This window comes from Dreissena polymorpha, chromosome 16 (genome assembly GCF_020536995.1).
Source record: "Dreissena polymorpha isolate Duluth1 chromosome 16, UMN_Dpol_1.0, whole genome shotgun sequence".
Taxonomy (NCBI): Eukaryota; Metazoa; Mollusca; class Bivalvia; order Myida; family Dreissenidae; genus Dreissena; species Dreissena polymorpha.
The window spans coordinates 43010284-43030252 of record NC_068370.1 but is presented as its reverse complement, the minus strand read 5'-3'; the positions used below and the strand labels follow the sequence as shown (position 1 = coordinate 43030252).

Sequence of the window (19969 nt, the reverse complement as noted above, 5' to 3'; positions counted from 1 at the left end):
GCCGTTAAATTCAAGTGTAATATAGATTGTTTTTCGTCGGGGGGATCACAGACTGACCGTTGTCTGTAGGTGACCGGTAAATTCAGGTGGCCGTTAGGTCAGTTTCGACTGTATATATTTTACTTGCAATTAACACCCACTAGCAAACTACGACCAGCAATGGCCATTTTACATTCCCAAAAGTCCAGTTTGATTGCTTACAAGGACCACTTCTCATTACAATCAACAATTTCACAACATTCAATAAATCAATGACCGCCTTGATGACGTGATAGTTATGTCATAGACATTTTACCAGTGCACACAACTATTGCTATGTAGATATTGGCAAGTGACAGTTTACTGAACTCAATAGCAGTTTTTATGCCCCCGAAGGAGGGAATATAGTGATTGCACTGTCAGTCTGTCTGTCCGTCACACTTGCATTTAGGTTTCGAAAAATGCTCATAACTTCTATGTTGCTTCAGATGTAACCTTCATATTTGGTATTCATGTGTATATGGACAAGGCCTTTCCATACACATTTTGACCCATCTCTTTGATCTTGAACTTAGGGTCCGTGTTTAAACTTTAGGTTTCGAAATCTGCGTTTAGGTTTAAAAAAATGCTCATAACTTCTATCAAAGTGTTTATCTGGGGCATATGTCATCCTATGGAGACAGCTCTTGTTTATTTATTGAACACACATTATAAATTGGTAGCTGCATGCTTCTTTTATGCATTTGACAGATTGTTGAAAGTGTAAGTACTTGCCTTTAAATTTCTGCGGCGGGCGATTTATGTACTAATTGCCAAACATATCAAAGACAAGTTTGGGGCTTACAGCAACTGATTAAGCAAGTTAAAGGTTTCGTTACAATTTTGATGCCAATTATACACATACAGTTTGATATTCATTCCGTTCTTAAATTTCTCAGTTATATCAAATGCATTATTATAGATAAGTAAATTGTCAGTTAACCTAACTATTATCATATGGCTTCCAAGCGTAAGTTCTTAATTTTGGAAGAAAGGCGTTAAGGTTCTGGCGATATGATGGTTGAAATAAATAATACAAACATAAGTAAATTGAAATAATACATTTAGAAACAAATCCTTTATTTCATTATACCGTAAAAACGCCAATATAATACGCACCCCCCCGAGTTTGGTCCAAATGTATCGGTAAAAATTGAAAATCTGAGTAAAATACGCACTAAAAAAATTAGTGTCTAAAATCGGTCGTATCCGAAAAAATGTGTCAATATATTTTTGTGTTGTGAAAATACAAAATCAATTTTGCGTTATCAACCATCTGTTTAGCCGTTGTCATGACAGTTGCATAATAAATATCTCTGTCTATTGTTTATGTTACCGTTGATTGTTACCGATAACAAACGGGCCACCTGCTGACACCCGGGTCAAGCAGTCATAATTGCAAAAGAAAGAAACAGAGATGCTGTTTTTTTATTACATTTAATTCCATTTGACAATATACAGGAAGATAATAATTATAATAATAATAAAATAATAAGTAGCGTGTGGTTACTTCCGTTTTTATTAGGGATGGCAAAATTATTTGAATATTCGAATATTCGATTGAATGGTCAGCATTCGAATAATAAAAATGATATTCGCATTTTTTCCAAACGTAATTTCACCAATATTTAATGACCTGCGAACCGCTTACTAACAAGCAGCCGAAATCACCTGGGAGTAACATGTTTGACGTGACGTTCTTCGTGTCAAACTGATAACGCGGCCCGTATCAGTGTTGATTGCGCAATGCAATATACACGCTCTAAGAAAGGCCCCGACTGTTGTTTGCCAATGGGGTGCCAATTAACGATTTCACTTGACTGGCAAATAATAATTAAGTTTTGTGATTACAGTATGTACAGCCATTAAAATGTGTGAATTACTCAAATCGCGCAATGCAATATACTTACTATAAGAAAGGGCCCGAACTGTTGTTTGTCAATTAGGTACCAATTAAGGGCTTCAATTTACTTGCGAATAATAATTAAGTTTTTGTGATCACATTTTGAACAGACATTGAAATATGTGAATTACTCAAAAGTAACTGATGATATAAATTAAACAATCATCAAGGAATCATAATTCAAATCTGAAAATGCCACCAGCCCCTTCTGCAGCATGGAATACTTTACACGGTCTATGGATAAGCAGACCGCAACGTGTGACGTGTGTAAACTTAGTTTTACATATGCGCGGTCTGCTACAAATCTGTGGAATCATTAAAAAATAAAATTCAATGACACGATGTTTTTCATTCTATTTGTGCCCGATCACAGTATCGGTCATAGTATTAGTCGACAGCGATACAATTATTCGATAGCAACGTTAATAAACAGCCTCGTATTTAGCAAACGGATATAACTTATAAACCAATGGAAATTAACACATAACAAGGTAAAATCAATCCAGCCGTTTTATGCGAATATTCGAATATTCGATTGAATGAATTTGCGAACATTCGAATACCGATATTGGTATTCGATGCCATCCCTAGTTTTTATAGTAGACAACATAAAGTACTCTTCCGAAGTGTTAAAAACTGGATACTTTAATTAAACTTTATATGCAATTAAACCGCTCGTGTTTTTCTCGTATCTCTTTGATTAAAATACGCCGCTGACGTTAAGGATAGTTTTGGAGTAAAAAACAAATTAATTAATTATCACCTTTCAATTTAATTGGGCAATGGGCAGAAAGGTGTAATATTATAACAATATAACTGATTATTTGATTATCACTCTTTAATTCAGATCGGTAAATACTCGGTAGAAAGATAAAAAGTGGTCAGCTTAGATATATTTATTTACGGGTATTGTCACAGTGTTTTTAGCTCACCTGAGCTCAACGTGCTCATGGTGAGCTTTTGTGATCGCCTTTTGTCCGTTGTGTGTTGTGCGACGTCAACATTTGCCTTGTTAACTCTCTAGAGCGCACATTTATTGTCCAATTTTCATGAAATTTGGTCAGAAGATTGGTCTCAATGATATCTTGGATGAGTTTGAAAATGGTTACGTTTGCTTGGAAAAATGGCTGCCAAGGGGCGGGCATTTTTCCTTATATGGCTAAATATGGCTATAGTAAAATCTTGTTAACACTCTAGAGGCCACATTTATTGTTGGATCTTCATGAAACTTGGTCAGAAGATTCATCCTAATAATATATTGGACGAGTTCGAAAAAGATGCTGGTTGGTTGAAAAACGTGGCCGCCAGGGGGCGGGGCATTTTTCTTTATATGGCTATAGTAAAATCTTGTTAACACTCTAGAGGCCACATTTATAGTCCAGTCTTCATGTCACTCGGTCAAAAGATTCATCCCAATAATATCTTGGACGAGTTCAAAAATGATGCCGGTTGGTTGAAAAACATGGCCACCATGGGGGCGGGGCATTTTTCCTAATATGGCTTTAGTAAAACCTTGTTAACACTCTAGAGGTCACATTTATTTTCCGCTCATCATGAAACTTGGTCTGAAGATTTGTCCCAATAATAACTTGGATGAGTTCGAAAATGGTTTTGGTTGCTTTAAAAACATGGCCACCAGGAGGCGGGGCATTTTTCCTTATATGGCTATACATGGCTATAGTAAAACCTTGTTAACACCTTAGAGGCCACATTTATTGTCCAATCTTCCTGAAATTTGGTCAGAAGATTGGTCTCAATGATATCTTGGACGAGTTTGAAAATAATTATGTTTGCTTGAAAAACATGGCTTCCAAGGGGCGGGGAATTTTTCCTTATATGGCTATAGTCAAACCTTGTTAACACTAGCGGCCACATTTACTGTCTGATCTTCATGAAACTTGGTCAGAAGATTCATCCCAATAATATCTTGTTATCTCAGGTGAGCGACTTAGGGCCTTTCAGGCTCTCTTGTTTTTCATTTAATTATCTCTTTATACGACTTTGCGACCGGCCCCTATTTTGTAGGCAGACGGCGATATAAACTGTGTATTCTAAGTATACAGTGTCTGTGCATAAATGACCCAATATTATCCGATAGCTCAACCCATTCTCACGTTTCATTCTACAACGTCATGTCATGTGTAAACGAGCTCAATGATGATTGGCAAGCTACCATGTGCACTTCAATAACAATACGGTCAAGCGATGTCTAATCGGGTACAGACTGGGTTTCGTTTACTATTCGAATTACGAACACTTTCATTGAAACACAGAGACCAATATATAGAAATCAGTCCGGATTAAAATGGCGGATGTTTTCAACAAAATTTTACTAGATTTTCGCAAACAAAATTTTTCTTGAGCCAAATTCTCAGTATTTTCGCAAATGGCTCAAATGGAGAACGACAGCGCAAGCCTGTTGCACCCCTTTGATGTAATGGTGTAATTCAAAATGGCTGAAACGCAGCGAATAACAATGAAGTTGAAAATTTTCAGAGGAAAATTTGTGTTCTGCTCTACATTCGTATATAATACGCACCCCCTACTTGAAGAAAAAATCGGCAGGTAAAAAAGTGCATATTATATTCGTGTATGTACGGTACATGCATTAGTATCCAAACATTTAAACGATAGAGCACATACACAGATAAGGTTTCTGTTAAAAGCCTTCTAGCATATTATGCAAAGTTTCAATCGATCCTGCAAATAAAGACCACCTGTGAACAAGGACCACTACAACCACATCCCTTGAGTGGTCTTTATTGACAAGTTAGACTGTACTGACAGTTTACATTTCACTAAAGTTTGAAGATTTGTTTTTTCTGCTCAACTTAATTTGTTTTATGCATGAATAAATAGAATATAGAATATGTTGGTTTCTGTGTAAGTCTTGATCACACATACTGTAGTTGATTGTTCAAACATCTGTCATAAAGTTTATTTTTGTATTTTTGTGCTTTAACTCTTTCAGTGCGGGAACCGAATTTTGAAGGCCTTTGCAAACAGCTTGGATCCAGATGAGACGCCACAGAACGTGGCGTCTCATCTGGATCCAAACTGTTTGCTATTCTGATAGTATTCTTTGAAAAAAAATTGAAGAAAATGCTAATTTTAGAAATTCAGCAGACAACATTTTAGCAGACGACAAATTTCCCAGCATGCAAAGGGTTAAGATACTTTGTTTTCAATTACAGATTATTGTCTTTGGGGAGTAGTGCAATACAACAGAATGTAAGTATACTAAGATCGCTCAATATTTGTCTGGTTTTGCTGTGTCAAGGTGGAGGTTGTTATGTTAAAGGATTGTAGTAGATGCTGTGAAATCCCAGGTTTTTTCTTAAAAACTGTGTCCCCATCTGATTCCACCACATGTTTTCCCAATTTCTTCCTTGTTAATGGCTTTGTCACCTTGTGCTTGCCTTTCTTGCGAGTGACTTTATGTCTGTCTTCATTATTTGAGTGGCAACCGTATATTAAATGGATAAAAATACTCAAGATTAAGCATTAGGTTTTGTCCTTATTTATCAAAATCTTAAATTCCTGGATAATGATGACTAAACATTATTTACTTTAATTTCACAATTGTCTTTAAACTGATTAAATACATGTATGCACTTCAAACCAGTCCAGAATTATTTCCATTAATATAAAATTCGTCTTCTTACAATGTCTTGGGGCATGGTTTCAAAATGATTTTTTGCCATTTAGTTATTGATTATAAATTATTGATTGTAACCTTATATATCATATTTCATATGATTTCCATCTATGCTTACATTTCAAGGGTGATTATATTGATGTAAGTTTGCAGTTTTCATTTTTTAGCATGCATATTTATAGATTTCATTTAATATTTTGCTTAACACTTTTTTTCAGTTTTTCTAATGTTTACCATATACAACTTTCCAAGTTGTAATTGTTTTCAACTGTAATTATCAGTCATAGTTACTCTAAACTATTAATTTTTCATTGATTATGTGCTAAGTTTTTGTTATTATTTTCATATTTGTATAGTTCAGAATGTAAAAAAAAAATCAAATTGATTTGCATTAAAACAATTAGAATTAGCAGGTACCATTATTCCTCGTGGAATGCTGTATCATAGTAAACCCTTGTAAAAAGGCGAGTTTCACATTCACAATTTGAATGATTAATACCACGCTATAATGTTCAATGATTCTAAAACGAGGCTAGCAATGCGAATATGTAGGTGTCATTTTACGTTTATTATTTATAAATAATAACTACATTTATCTCTTGATAAATAGTGTTTTGTTGGGCATAAAATGTTATGATAAGTGTCATTATATAAGTAAGTGGTTCGTATGAGAATAATGTGATTTAGACCACTGTTGCAGCAGTAAGACTTGCATTCTACCTATTGCATGACGCAAAGTTTCCCAATTTCAGGCCTTTTTGCACTAATTTTCACCAATTGGGCTGGCACCTGTACTTTTTCCAATGGGGCAATACAAAGCGCAGTAGAAAAATGCTGCATATAAAATTAAATCATTCAAGAGAGTTTGAATGCATCTGTGATCTTTCTTTGTTAACCAGGTTTTCCGAAGGAAAAAACTAGTTATTAGATTGGCGAATGCGGGCGGGCTGGCTGGCTGGCGGGCTGGCTGGCTGGCGGGCTGGCGGAATAAGCTTGTCCGGGCCATAACTATGTCGTTCATTGTCAGATTTTAAAATCATTTGGCACATTTGTTCACCATCATTGGACGGTGTGTCGCGCGAAATAATTACGTCGATATCTCCAAGGTCAAGGTCACACTTTGAGTTCAAAGGTCAAAAATGGCCATAAATGAGCTTGTCCGAGCCATAACTATGTTGTTCATCGTCAGATTTTAAAATCATTTGGCACATTTGTTCACCATCATTGGACGGTGTGTCGTGCGAAATAATTACGTCGATATCTCCAAGGTCAAGGTCACACTTTGAGTTCAAAGGTCAAAAATGGCCATAAATGAGCTTGTCCTGGCCATAACTATGTCATTCATTGTGAGATTTTAAAATCATTTGGCACATTTGTTCACCATCATGGGACGGTGTGTCCCACGAAAGAATCACGTCAATATCTCCAATGTCAAGGTCGCCACGACTAAAAATAGATTTAAAAAAAAAAAAAAAACTTACAAAGGGGGTTAATTTTTTTTGGTCATTTCAAAAGTTCAGTTTGAGTTTTCTCCCTTTATCAGATTTTTTTTTCACAATGAAAACCTGGTTTTGTGACAATTTTGTCCCTTGTGTATAATTATAAGATATCGGGCTGTCTTGTTAAAACCAACTGCACACTCTGACTCAAACGTTACTAAGAAAATGAAAGTATTTTTTAAGCATTCATAGTTCATAGTAATTTGCGTCATGAAATTGTGTTGTTTATGGACATCTGAGTACAAATGAGTCATGTTCTGAGAAAACTGGACCAAATGCATGTGCATAAAGTGTCGTCCTATATTAGCCTGTGCAATCCGCACAGGCTAATCAGGGACGACACTTTCCGCTTTTATGACATTTTTCGTTGAAATGAAGTCTCTTCTTAGAAAAAATCCAAGTTAGGCGTAAAGTGTCTTCCCTGATTAGCCTGTGCGGAGGGCACAGGCTAATCTGGGACGACACTTTTAGCACATGCATTATGTCCTGTTTTCTCAGAATGCGACCCAAATGTATAAATTGTCTGCATGACTTAATCATTCACTTTGCTTTACAGTTCATGTTGTATGCATCAGATGTTAGTTCTGTTTTAAAAAAGCAAAACATAGTTGTGTGACTCATTTGTTGATTGTGTCATGGTCATAATGTCTAAGTGAAAAATGATTTAAAACTTCAGTTCGATTTCATCAACACTTTAAATCTTTTTTTTGTTTCTTTAATAGTTTTATATTTGTTCTTGGTCCATTGTCACTATGCATAGAAAATGCTTTAAACTAAATAATATTATACAAAATTCATATTTATGTTTTAAATTAAAAAATATTAAAGCTTGATAATCATTGGATCCTTTGTGCATGTTTGCTAGTGTTTTGCATAGTTTTACCTTAATTTGTTACTTCCTATTTTACAGGGCAGTAAAATCACTGGAGGGGTAAGTATTTGTTATGTTAGTTCTCAATCTTGTATTGTGAGGATTTGGTATGATTCACTATATGTTAATGGTACCATTCTATTGGAAACAATTCTTTTAATTCAAATGGTACATATTCTAAGGAATTTTCAGTGTCTTACATGGACACAAAAGGTATACATGTTTGGGATACAGTGCAGTTGGTTGTGTAGTTTTAACTTTCTGAAGTTTCTTCATTTATATTTATTAAATGTTTATGAATAATATGAATAATGCACTCAGAAGCAACACAACTTCAAACATATTTTATCGCTTTGTTTTCACTAAACCAATTTTCATAGCCTCCCATTTTAAAATGGCCAACTTTCAAGGTATTTTTTCTCCTTTCTGTTATTTCTGATTGTGCAAGCCTAGTATCAGTTAAGATGAATATGTCCTCTTTTAAAAATACAAATATGTATGTATACAGAAAACAGTGTTTAGGAATTTAAATGATTAAGATTGCTAGATTTCTCAATAAACACACCCAAACTCTTTATCTATCAAAATAGTGACAATCGAATGCAACAGCAGACACGCATCAGATATTGGAAAAAACAACAAAAGGCATAGGTGTCATTGTACTTTTTTAACCAGAAAAAAACACTTTGAAATAGCCACTAATTTTGACCATGGAGGATGCATAATGATTTAGTGGGAAATAACCTTTACTAGTATTTCAGTTTTCTGTGGGTTACTCTTTACTATATCTTTCCCTGCAGGATCCTGGTTTGGAGCAGAGGCTGCGACAACTTGATGATCAGCTACGCTCAACAAAATCAGCCAACAGTGATTGGGAGAACAAATTTGCGTATGTTGTCTTGGCTTTCTTCTTATTTGGGTATTTTGAAGTTTGGAAGGTTTTTATCTTACAATAGTTTGATGTATATTGTAAAGCAGAGAATTTTGTTTTATTTTGAAATTCTGGGCAACAATATTCAGTATGTTTCCTTATACCAGGTGCATTAAATTGGAAAATGAACGAATACAGAAGGAAGAAAATCAGTTGCGGAAAGATTGTGGAGAATTTGAGAAGCGTATAGCACTTGCCAAGCATGACATCAAAGAGGTAATACAACATTGGTTAAAAAGTCCAGTAATACAACTATCTAGCAAAGATACATCATTGTTCTGTAATTTTGGAATGCTTTCAGACCTTTTGATACATTTATCCGCTTTTATACGCCCTTGGCGGGCGGGCGGCGTCCACAGCTGTGTCCACTCTCTAATTCAAATATTGTTCATCCGATCTTCACCAAACTTGATTAGAAGTTTTATCTAGACTATATCTAGGTCTAGTTCGAATATGGGTCATGCCGGGTCAAAAACTAAGTCATGGGGTCACTTAGTGCATTTCTAGGATTTAGCATGGTGTCCGCTCTCTAATTTAAATAGTTTTCATCTGATCTTCACAAAACTTGGTAAGAAGTTGTATCTAGACAATATCTAGGTCAAGTTTTAATATGGTTTATGCCAGGACAAAAACTAGGTCACAGGGTCACTTAGTTCATTTCAAGGAGTTAGCATGGTGTCCGCTCTCTAATTGAAGTAGTTTTCATCTGATCTTCTCCAAATTTTGTCAGAAGTTGTATCAAGGCAATATCAAGGTCAAGTTTGAATATGGGTAATGCCAGACAGAGCTCCAGATAAGAGGCGTATCTGTGAATTTACGCATTGAAAAAATAAAAAAACGCATTAAAAATCGACCCAGTACATAACAAAACGCTTTACAAATTTTGGTACTTTTTTTAATTGAATTAAAGTGCGTAACCGGTTTAACAATAATCCAGTTAAGGTTTTTAGTGTAAGGTAACCTTTGAATCAAAAGTAAGTCAATCAAAATAAGCTTGTAATAAAAATGGCAGCCCATTATGTTTGTGGATCGAAAAGGGACGTTTTAAGAAACTTGCGATAATATTTTTGAAGAAAGTCTGTTCATATCGTTTTTTTAAATATATTCTGTTTGCATTAAAAAATATAAATAACAAATAATAATACTATTTCTAGATGAAACACGCCTTTTACTTTTTCTGTTTTCTATGGAAATGGAAAATACCCCTAAAAATTCCTAACCCTTTATGGCTGAAACAAAGGAGTAAAACACGCATTGACAATAATATCAGGGGGTGAAATACCCTTTAGACTAGATCCTTATCTGGAGCTCTGATGCCAAATCAAAAACTAGGTCACTGGGTGATGTAGTGCATTTAAAGGATTTAGCATGGTGTCCAGTCTCTAATTGAAGTAGTTTTCATCTGATCTTCACCAAATTTGATCAGAAGTTGTATCTTAATGATATTTAGGCCAAGTTCAAATATGGGTCATGCTGGTTCAAAAACTAGGCCACAAGGTTACTTAGTGCATTTCAAGCATTTAGCCACTTAAATGATAAAGTTATCAAGTTATCCAAAACCTTCAAACGGCCGTTTCTTGTGACAGTTTGGCACTATTCTTTTATAAAGTAATCTTTCATTATTTGGTGGGTGTCAACAAATTATTATGTATCAAACTGATCTAAGTTGTCCTGTTAATCAAGCCAGTAAGATATTTACAGGTCAATTACATAAAGCAGTCTGCGAGTTGATTATTTTGAAATGCCTACACATGACTTGTCATAAAAAAGGGTCTTATGCCATATGCAGCCAGAGTAGCTCATGTCTAGCATGAACAGTCTGGTCAGGATATACCCCGTTGACTAATGAAACCAAGAAACCGTGTGACTTTAAGGCAAACAGAATAGCTCATCATACGACATGACCAGACTGCGCAATACAGGCTGATCATGAGCTACACTAGCTGCATATGTTATTAGACTTAATATTCGCATGACATTGCTACAATATAATGGGTGCAGGAAAATGATGAGTTTTAAGTTTTCATCTTCCACTTTGCCAATTTCAAAATGTGCATACTGTGGCATGATGGAAACTTTTGTGTATATTTTGTGATGCGTATTCCAGTTGCAACGAAAGCTTGACATGGAGGCGGAAAACAAGCGTAAGCTGGAGTCGCTGATCCATGATCGGGAGCGGCAACTAGAGCATGAGCTGTCGCGAAGTCGTGACGCGGAGAACAACAAATCCTCCTATACTGACAGGATCACAGCATTAGAGAAAAACGTAAGCTACTGCTTCCCATTCAATGTTTGAAATAAAGAGGTCCAATATATTGGACCCGATTCCTTATATACCGGTAGTTTTGCCTATTGAAATGAAAAACAGCTTATGACACAGATTTTAAAGAAAGAAATGTAAACATTAGTGTCAAATATTATAACCAAATATAAAAGATGGTCTGCTGGAAAGTCTCTGCATTCACATCGCAGGTAAACAATAGAAAAAATAATCCCATTTCCAAAGTTGCAAAATCTTAAAAGACTGAAAATATGAAAGTTTAATTGTTAATCATGTACAGTTTTCAAATATTGTAATTCTATTTTTATAAATTCATTAATTATATATTTTAGCATTGTCCCAAATACTTTACTTTTAAAAATAAAATTCACTATATGAAAGGTACTTGGCTGATATCCAAATAATTTACAAAATGGCGATTGTTAACAGATGATATTTTCACATTACAGTTAAATGAAAGCAAGGAAAAGGTCTGGCAAGAGCAGGAAAACTCAAACAAGGCTCGAAAGCAGATTTCAGATTTGCAACAGGTAAATTTATAGTATTTTATTATCCCCCGCTATATGCAGAGGGATATTGTTTTGGCGTTGTCTGTCTTTCCGTCCTTCCGTGTGTCGGGGGCCATATCTTGGAAGTGCTTTGGCGGATTTCATTGAAACCTGGTATGAGTATATATATGGATAAGAGGATGATGCATGCCAAATGGCATTGTCAAACATAACACTTTTGTGTTCAGAAGCATATTGGCGGGGGATATCAATTCAACGAATTTGCTTGTTTCTTTTTGTCTTATGCAGAATAAAATGAGCAGTTACCAAGAAGTACAAATCAAACCTTCACTTAACATGATCCTTTCAGCCTCTTTCTTGGAAAACTGGGCTCAATGCATTTAAGCATAATGCAGTCCACACATCAGGGACAACACTTCTGCTCTTATGGATTTTATTGTTGATAGGAAAAAAATGCAGTAAAGGACAGGGAAGCTCCAGACCAGACTGAAGGAATGCACCGATTTGGGCTATGTTGTGGGCTTATCACATAAGACACTTTTTTGCATTATGCGGGTCATATGTTTACGCCATTCACATTATGAGCATAGAAAAACATGCCTAGCACAATAATCCGTGTGCTCACATGTTACTTAAACATGCATGATAAATGTCAGCCTTTTTATGTCCCCCACCACTATAGTGGGGGACATATTGTTTTTGCCCTGTCTGTTGGTTTGTTTGTGTCAAACTTTAACATTTGCCATAACTTTTGCAATATTGAAGATAGCAACTTGATATTTGGCATGCATGTGTATCTCATGGAGCTGCACATTTTGAGTGGTGAAAGGTCAAGGTCATTCTTCAAGGTCAAATGTCAAATATATGTCTTCAAAGCGGCGCAGAAGGGGACATAGTGTTTCTGACAAACACATATCTTGTTTAATATTCTCTTTCAATTGTGAGTCAGTAGAGTTGTTGAGTTGTCCAACACTATGGCACGCTTTCTTCATACAAATGGGATATATTTATGCCCCCCTTCGAAGAAGAGGGGGTATATTGTTTTACACATGTCGGTCCTTCGATCGGTCCGTCCACCAAATGGTTTCCGGATGATAACTCATCCTTAGACCTAGGATCATGAAACTTCATTGGTACATTGATCATGACTGGCAGATGACCCCTGTTGATTTTCAGGTCACTAGGTCAAAGGTCAAGGTGTTTGGGGGTGCATATGTCTCCGACCGCGGAACACTTGTTCTTATAGAGGAGCCATAAGTTCTTGCATTATAACATAGGTCTAGCACTTTAACCTGCAGTGTGTGGCATTTGGAAGGCAGTATATACAAGACAAAATTAAATATATTTTTCACCAAAATAGATCACTTTTCCTCTATGGAGTAGACCATTTTATCTTCTATAATCATATATATACAATTATGTATATTTTTCAGAGACTGAATATGAGTGAGCAGAGTTACCTAGACCTGTCCAGCAAGTACTCTGACCTGCAGGGTGCCAAGTTGGCCGTGGAGAAGGAGTTACGGGCACTCAGACTGGCCCTGGAGAATGAGCAGCTCAATAGGAACCAGGCGTCAGAACAGAGCGTTGAGTTGCATGGTGTGTAATGGTCACAATTTGAATCTTGTTCTGGGAAGACTGGGCTTAATGCATTTGCATAAAGTGTCGTCCCAGATTAGCTTATGCAGTCTGCAAACATGTTTGAAGGACACATGCATGTGTTTGCAGGAAGAGTGAACATTGCAAGGCACTCATCCTGAAAGACGAGTGCAGTCATGAAATATTTTATCCCCATGTTTATTGTCAAATCTTCATGAAACTTTGTCAGAACATTTGTCTGAATAGTATCTTTGCTGAGTTTGAAACTGGTTGCGGTTCGTCAAAAAACAGTCAGTGGTGTCATGTCTAATTTTCACATTTATTTACTGCAGAATGCATTAGACATGCTCAAAATTCTAATTTCCCGTTATTTCTTCATCACATAGTCGCCCGCTTACTACACACTCAGTTCTCAAGGTCTTTACTGGATGTCAGGTTCTTTTTTTCAACACATCCAATACCTGCAGAAGGAGCTGTTCGAGGGTTTAGTACATCTGCGTATAGTGTCATTCCAGATAAGCCTGTGTAGAGTGCACAGGCTAATCGGGGACAACACTTTCCGCTTTTGTCTCTTCTAAATGGATTTCCCCGTCTCTTTAGAACGCATCCGATACCTCCAGAAGGAACTGGACAAGGGCAAGGACCGCGACCTGTCCTCAAACAGTGAGTTACGCAAGCTCCAAGATAAGATAAACATGCTTGAGAAGGCCAAGAATGAGATTGAGCTGGAGAAGCAGAGGTTTGTGACTCTGCTGGAGGCAGAGAGAGGCACGCACCAGGAGACGGTCGCCAAGTTCAACCTGGACAAGAAGAACATCCTCATGTCCACAGAGGAGGCTAATCTGGAGGCCATCAGAGGTGAGCATGTAGCAGTTTGTTGCTTGAATGTTGGTGGCGATAAATTTGTTTTTGGCGTTAATTTGTTTCAAGGTAATGTGTAGATCGTTTTAGGTGTCCTCACTTTAACACATAGTTTCATAGTATCAGGACCTCAAATTACAAAAACATTTGCTAAATTTACACAGACCTTTAAACGGAAGTATCACTCATTTTCATAAAATGCATGAATTATATGCCCTTGAATGTAGCTGACAATGCACACTACAGCAAACCTTGGACAAATCGCTTGAATCACACTATAAAACCTATATGAAGCTCCGAATCAAAATGAAAATTGGGATAGGCAACCAGCATAAAACCAGAAAAGCCTGCAAGTAACTTGTAGTCTGTTCAGGACCAGCATAAAACCAGAACAGCCTGCAAGTAACTTGAAGTCTGTTCAGCACCAGCTTAAAACCAGAACAGCCTGCAAGTAACTTGTAGCCTGTTCAGGACCAGCATACAACCAGAACAGCCTGTAAGTAACTTGTAGTCTGTTCAGGACCAGCATAAAACCAGAACAGCCTGCAAGTAACTTTTAGTCTGTTCAGGACCAGCATAAAGCCAGAACAGCCTGCAAGTAATTGAAGTCTGTTCAGCACCAGCATAAAACCAGAGCAGCCTGCTAGTAACTTGTAGTCTGTTCAGGACCAGCATAAAACCAGAACAGCCTGCAAGTAACTAGTAGCCTGTTCAGGACCAGCATAAAACCAGAACAGCCTGCAAGTAACAAGTAACCTGTTCAGGACCAGCATGAAACCAGAACAGCCTGCAAGTAACTAGTAACCTGTTCCAGTATAAAACCAGAGCAGCCTGCAAGTAACTAGTAGCCTGTTTAGGACCAGCATGAAACCAGAACAGCCTGCAAGTAACTAGTAGCCTGTTCAGGTCTGTGCTCTTTGTATTGCATCAGTATCTTAAGGATGGAAATGAAGCCTCAAAAGCTATTAAGAATCTTCAATTAATTCCATTTTCCATGGGATTACAAATGAGTCAAAATGCATATCTGATCAGTATCGGGAAAGGTTTAATAACATGACATTTCCCATCACTCCTTTAATAACATGACATTTCCCATCACTCCTTTAATAACGTGACATTTCCCATCACTTCTTTAATATCATGACATTTCCCATCACTCCTTTAATAACATGACATTTCCCTACACTCCTTTAATAACATGACATTTCCCATCACTCCTTTAATAACATGACATTTCCCTACACTCCTTTAATAACATGACATTTCCCATCACTCCTTTAATAACATGACATTTCCCATCACTCCTTTAATATCATGACATTTCCCGTCACTCCTTTAATAACGTGACATTTCCCATCACTCCTTTAATAGCATGACATTTCCCATCACTCCTTTAATAATATGACATTTCCCATCACTCCTTTAATAACATGACATTTCCCATCACTCCTTTAATAACGTGACATTTCCCATCACTCCTTTAACAACCTGACATTTCCCATCACTCCTTTAATAACGTGACATTTTCCATCACTCCTTTAATAACATGACATTTCCCATCACTCCTTTAATATCATGACATTTCCCATCACTCCTTTAATAACATGACATATCCCTGGAATCTGTCACAGAAATGCAGCGCAAATTTGAGAACGAGGAGCGTAAACGCAAGACGGTGGAGGAACAGCTATTGAGTGTAGAGAAGGAACGCAGCGGCCTCTCAGTTGACCTACAGCAGCTCAGGAACCAGGTCTCTGCCCTGCAGGCCGATCTTTTCAGGGAGGCAGAAAAGGTGGGCACTGATCTAATGCTAAATGATTTGGTTAATAATTTATAGGGCTGTACAGACTAGGTATGTCACAGGTATATGTTGTCATCTGTAGTGCCTTTTTATGTCCCCCACTATAGTAGTGGGGGACATATTGTTTTTGCCCTGTCTGTCTGTTGGTCTGTCTGTTGGTCTGTTTGCGCCAACTTTAACATTTTGCAATAACTTTTGCTATATTGAAGATAGCAACTTCATATTTGGCATGCATGTGTATCTCATGAAGCTGCACATTTTGAGTGGTGAAAGGTCAAGGTCATCCTTCAAGGTCAGAGGTCAAATATATGTGGCCAAAATCGCTCATTTTATGAATACTTTTGCAACATTGAAGATAGCAACTTGATATTTGGCATGCATGTGTATCTCATGGAGCTGCACATTTTGAGTGGTGAAAGGTCAAGGTCAAGGTCAGAGGTCAAATACATGTGGCCCAAATCGCTTATTTTATAAATACTTTTGCAATATTGAAGATATCAACTTGATATTTGGCATGCATGTGCATCTCATGGAGCTGCACATTTTGAGTAGTGAAAGGTCAAGGTCATCCTTTAAGGTCAGAGGTCAAATATATGTGGCCCAAATCGCTTATTTTATGAATACTTTTGCAATATTGAAGATAGCAACTTGATATTTGGCATGCATGTGTATCTGATGGAGCTGCACATTTTGAGTGGTGAAAGGTCAAGGTCATCCTTCACAAGGTCAAGGTCATCCTACAAGGTCAAACATCATATAGGGGGACATTGTGTTTCACAAACACATCTTGTTTGAGACTTATATACATTTACAAGTAGGCCGACAGATTTTTAATAGTTGTTTCTGTTTGCTATTAAAGATTGATTATAAAACACAGCAGTTTTTCAATATGTATACCACATTTGCCTTGGAAAGTTTAAAGTATGTATTATGATTGCATGAAATACTGTAGGATGTGTTAAAACAAAAAGAGAAGGTTTTAGCACCATTAAGAAGAGTTTTTTTATACTTAATGAAAATATGAAGTAAATACACATTTGTACTGTTTGAAGAATTTGCAAGTGACAAAAAAAGTTAAAAAGTGCTGAACAATTCTTGTTTGCTAGATTTTTCAATGTAGGTGACTATATTGTTTTGCTTGCAATACTGCTTTGTTAATGCTTGTTTGTATTTGTGTCCAGTCTCGCAACCTTTCGCTGCAAGTAGAGCAGGAGATACAACGAAGGTCACTCATCCAGACTGACTACAAGAATCAAACAGCCGAACTCGCCAAGTTCAAATCAAAAGAGAAACATCTCCATGGCGTGAGTTTCTGTTACTCTAATAACTGAACATGTAGCAACTACAACACGATCTGTTTTGTAAATACTTTCAATAATCAAAAGTTTGTCATAATAACATGCATAGAAATTAAATACTTGTGTTTTATTAAGTACTTTTCTTTTCCTGAACTTCACCTTCTCAGTAAAGTTCTTTTGAGACTCAGGTGAGCACCAAAAGGAACCATTGCCCTCTTGATTAAGGTATTATACCCGGCAAAATGCGGAGGGATATAGAATTGGTGTTGTCTGTCTGTCCTCCATCCATGGGACCGTCAGTTACACAGCTTTGAAATTGGTGGGGATATCAACTCCAGGAATATGCTTGTTATTTGTATATTGAAAGATAATATAGCGAAAATGATGAAATTTAGCCAACATTTTCACAAATTTAATTTTTATGTCCCCCAGTCTATACTGGGCAACATATTGTTTTTGCCCTGTCTGTTTGTTGGTTTGTTTGCGTCAAACTTTAACATTGGCCATAACTTTTGCAATATTGAAGATAGCAACTTGATATATGGCATGCATGTGTATCTGATGGAGCTGCACATTTTGAGTGGTGAAAGGTCAAGGTCATTTTTCAAGGTCAAATATATAGGGGAGGGGACATAGTGTTTCACAAACACATCTTGTTAATCTTGAAAATATCATAAAACTTTGCAAATGTGATAGAAACATCAACCTGGAATACTAAAAACAGTTTATGGTAGGCAAACACAATGAGAGTTCTTGGGTTTAGTGGAAAAACCTTTGTTTTTGTACGCCATATATTTCTCACGCAGATTTATATGATTTATGTCTTTGTTTTTATGACAATGATTTCAATTAGTTTCTGTCTATATTGCAGGACATGGAGGAAGTTCAAAGAGAAAAAAGTGAGCTTGTGGAGGAAATCAAAAAATTAAAAGAGTAAGTACAGAGACATGAGCAAGTATATATTGTGACACTCATACTTTGGCATTTTAGCAAGCAATTTCTATATACAACTGAAATCAATTTGATGTTAATATGCAATCAAAAAAGTAAGTATAGAGACTGTGTTATAATAATAAGTATCGTACAATTAGGTGACTCACAAACTAAAATTTAAATTTTAGCTTATTCTGTCAACAGTATCTATCGTCAGTTTGATTTGTGTGCTTTAACAATAAGTATCATGTACCTAAATTAATGTTGAAATGTTGTTACAGAGAAATGTCCTTGAATGACCTTCAGTTGAAGGAAATACAAGACCAGTTTGAGGCGGAGCAGTATTTCTCAGTAAGTTCAGAGATGGAAACATACAGAGCTGAGTAGCAGGGTGCTAAAAAAACTAAAATGGATAAATCACATGAATGTAATATTTTTTTGCAAATAATTTGTGTAAAAGCCTTGATTACAAGTGTGTGACAAAGAATTTCCCTTGATTTATTAAATTATGTACCATCTGATTGCTTTCCTTATGGCTGGCTAAACATGAGTGCAGTCACCACGAATTTAATACAATAGCTTGCCATATTAAATGTAAAGGGTAAAGATTTATGTATGAGTCTTTACATTGGAATTTTAGAGTTGGTTATGATATGTTTTGGGTGTTGCATATTTACTTCCAGTTAAATATTCTATTTTGTTTAAGGCTTTACATAATATTTAATTAAAATTGAACTCTATATGAAGATCTAACCATAGAAATTTAGGCTATAATTACTTACACTACTTAATAAATGCAGAAAATCACTTAAAATCATTGCATTCATACATATGATAAGCATAGAAATTTTGATTTTTGCAATGACTTGATCATTAAAATACTGCTTAAAATAACTATAGAAATAATCATAATTGCAGTGACTCAGTCATAGAAAATGTATAAATGTATAAAATGACCATAGAAATATTAACTATTGCAATGTGGCCTAAATGATCTTAACCATAGAAATATTATCTTAAAAATAAATGTAAATCTCAGCTATTTGTTTTCATCGTTTTCATTGCCATCCCTGTATTGAATTGAAACTTGTATTTTTGCCATGCAACAAGTCTAGTGGCGATTGTGATTTCAGTCCCTGTATAGAAACCAGGTAAAGGAACTGAAGGATGATATAGAAGAGAAACGCAGTGCCATCCAGGATCTCCAGGCTGATGTCAAGAGTCTTGCACAAGAAAAGTAGGTTGTCGGGGTTAACCCATTTATGCCTAGCATCTAGAAAAAAGGCCTTTGCAAACAGCGTAGACCCAGATGAGATGCCGCATGATGCGACGTCTCATCAGGGTCTGTGCTGTTTGCTTAAAGGAATTTCTGTAAGAAATATTCTAAATATAGAAATAAATATTCTAGACATCCCTAATTTTGGAAATAAATTGATCCAATTTAGAAGAATGGGGAGAATCCATTAGGCTTAAATGGGTTAATTTTCACATTACTCCTTAGGAAGATCTCACTTGAAGTTGTACCTAGGGAGAAAATCCTGATAATTCTTATCTACTTCAAATCTGATGTTGAGATTTAGTATAATTTTGGTCTGTATTTATGATATTTGTTTAAATGTTTTCCTTCAGAGAATTGCTAGGCTACCAGTGTTCAACACTAACTGTTCTGAGTAAGGAGTTCTTTGGACTCCCTTTTTCTTAAATTTAGGAGTCCGACCAATACTGCATGTAGTCCAAAAATTGTGACGCTTTATATACCGTATTTTGGGGGGGGGGGGGGTAATGACACTTGTTAACCATAAATTGA

General features: G+C 36.2%; 1 protein-coding gene and 1 long non-coding RNA gene across 51 annotated transcripts in view; one reads left to right on the top strand and one right to left on the bottom strand.

Annotated features, from left to right (window-relative positions):
- LOC127862019 (rho-associated protein kinase 2-like) overlaps window positions 1–19969 on the top strand; it is a 100391-nt gene that overhangs the window by 47946 nt on the left and 32476 nt on the right. For all 50 annotated transcript variants that reach the window (XM_052400934.1, XM_052400927.1, XM_052400937.1 and 47 more), the window contains exons 12-24: window positions 5116–5152; window positions 7989–8009; window positions 8750–8838; window positions 8988–9096; window positions 10988–11146; window positions 11611–11691; window positions 13104–13269; window positions 13870–14127; window positions 15762–15922; window positions 17113–17235; window positions 18101–18162; window positions 18444–18513; window positions 19296–19399. In XM_052400934.1, the coding sequence (XP_052256894.1) occupies window positions 5116–5152; window positions 7989–8009; window positions 8750–8838; window positions 8988–9096; window positions 10988–11146; window positions 11611–11691; window positions 13104–13269; window positions 13870–14127; window positions 15762–15922; window positions 17113–17235; window positions 18101–18162; window positions 18444–18513; window positions 19296–19399 (1440 nt within the window). The remainder of the gene's footprint in view (window positions 1–5115; window positions 5153–7988; window positions 8010–8749; window positions 8839–8987; window positions 9097–10987; window positions 11147–11610; window positions 11692–13103; window positions 13270–13869; window positions 14128–15761; window positions 15923–17112; window positions 17236–18100; window positions 18163–18443; window positions 18514–19295; window positions 19400–19969) is intronic.
- LOC127862065 (uncharacterized) overlaps window positions 1–19969 on the bottom strand; it is a 486885-nt gene that overhangs the window by 434506 nt on the left and 32410 nt on the right. The gene's annotated exons all lie outside the window — the stretch shown is intronic.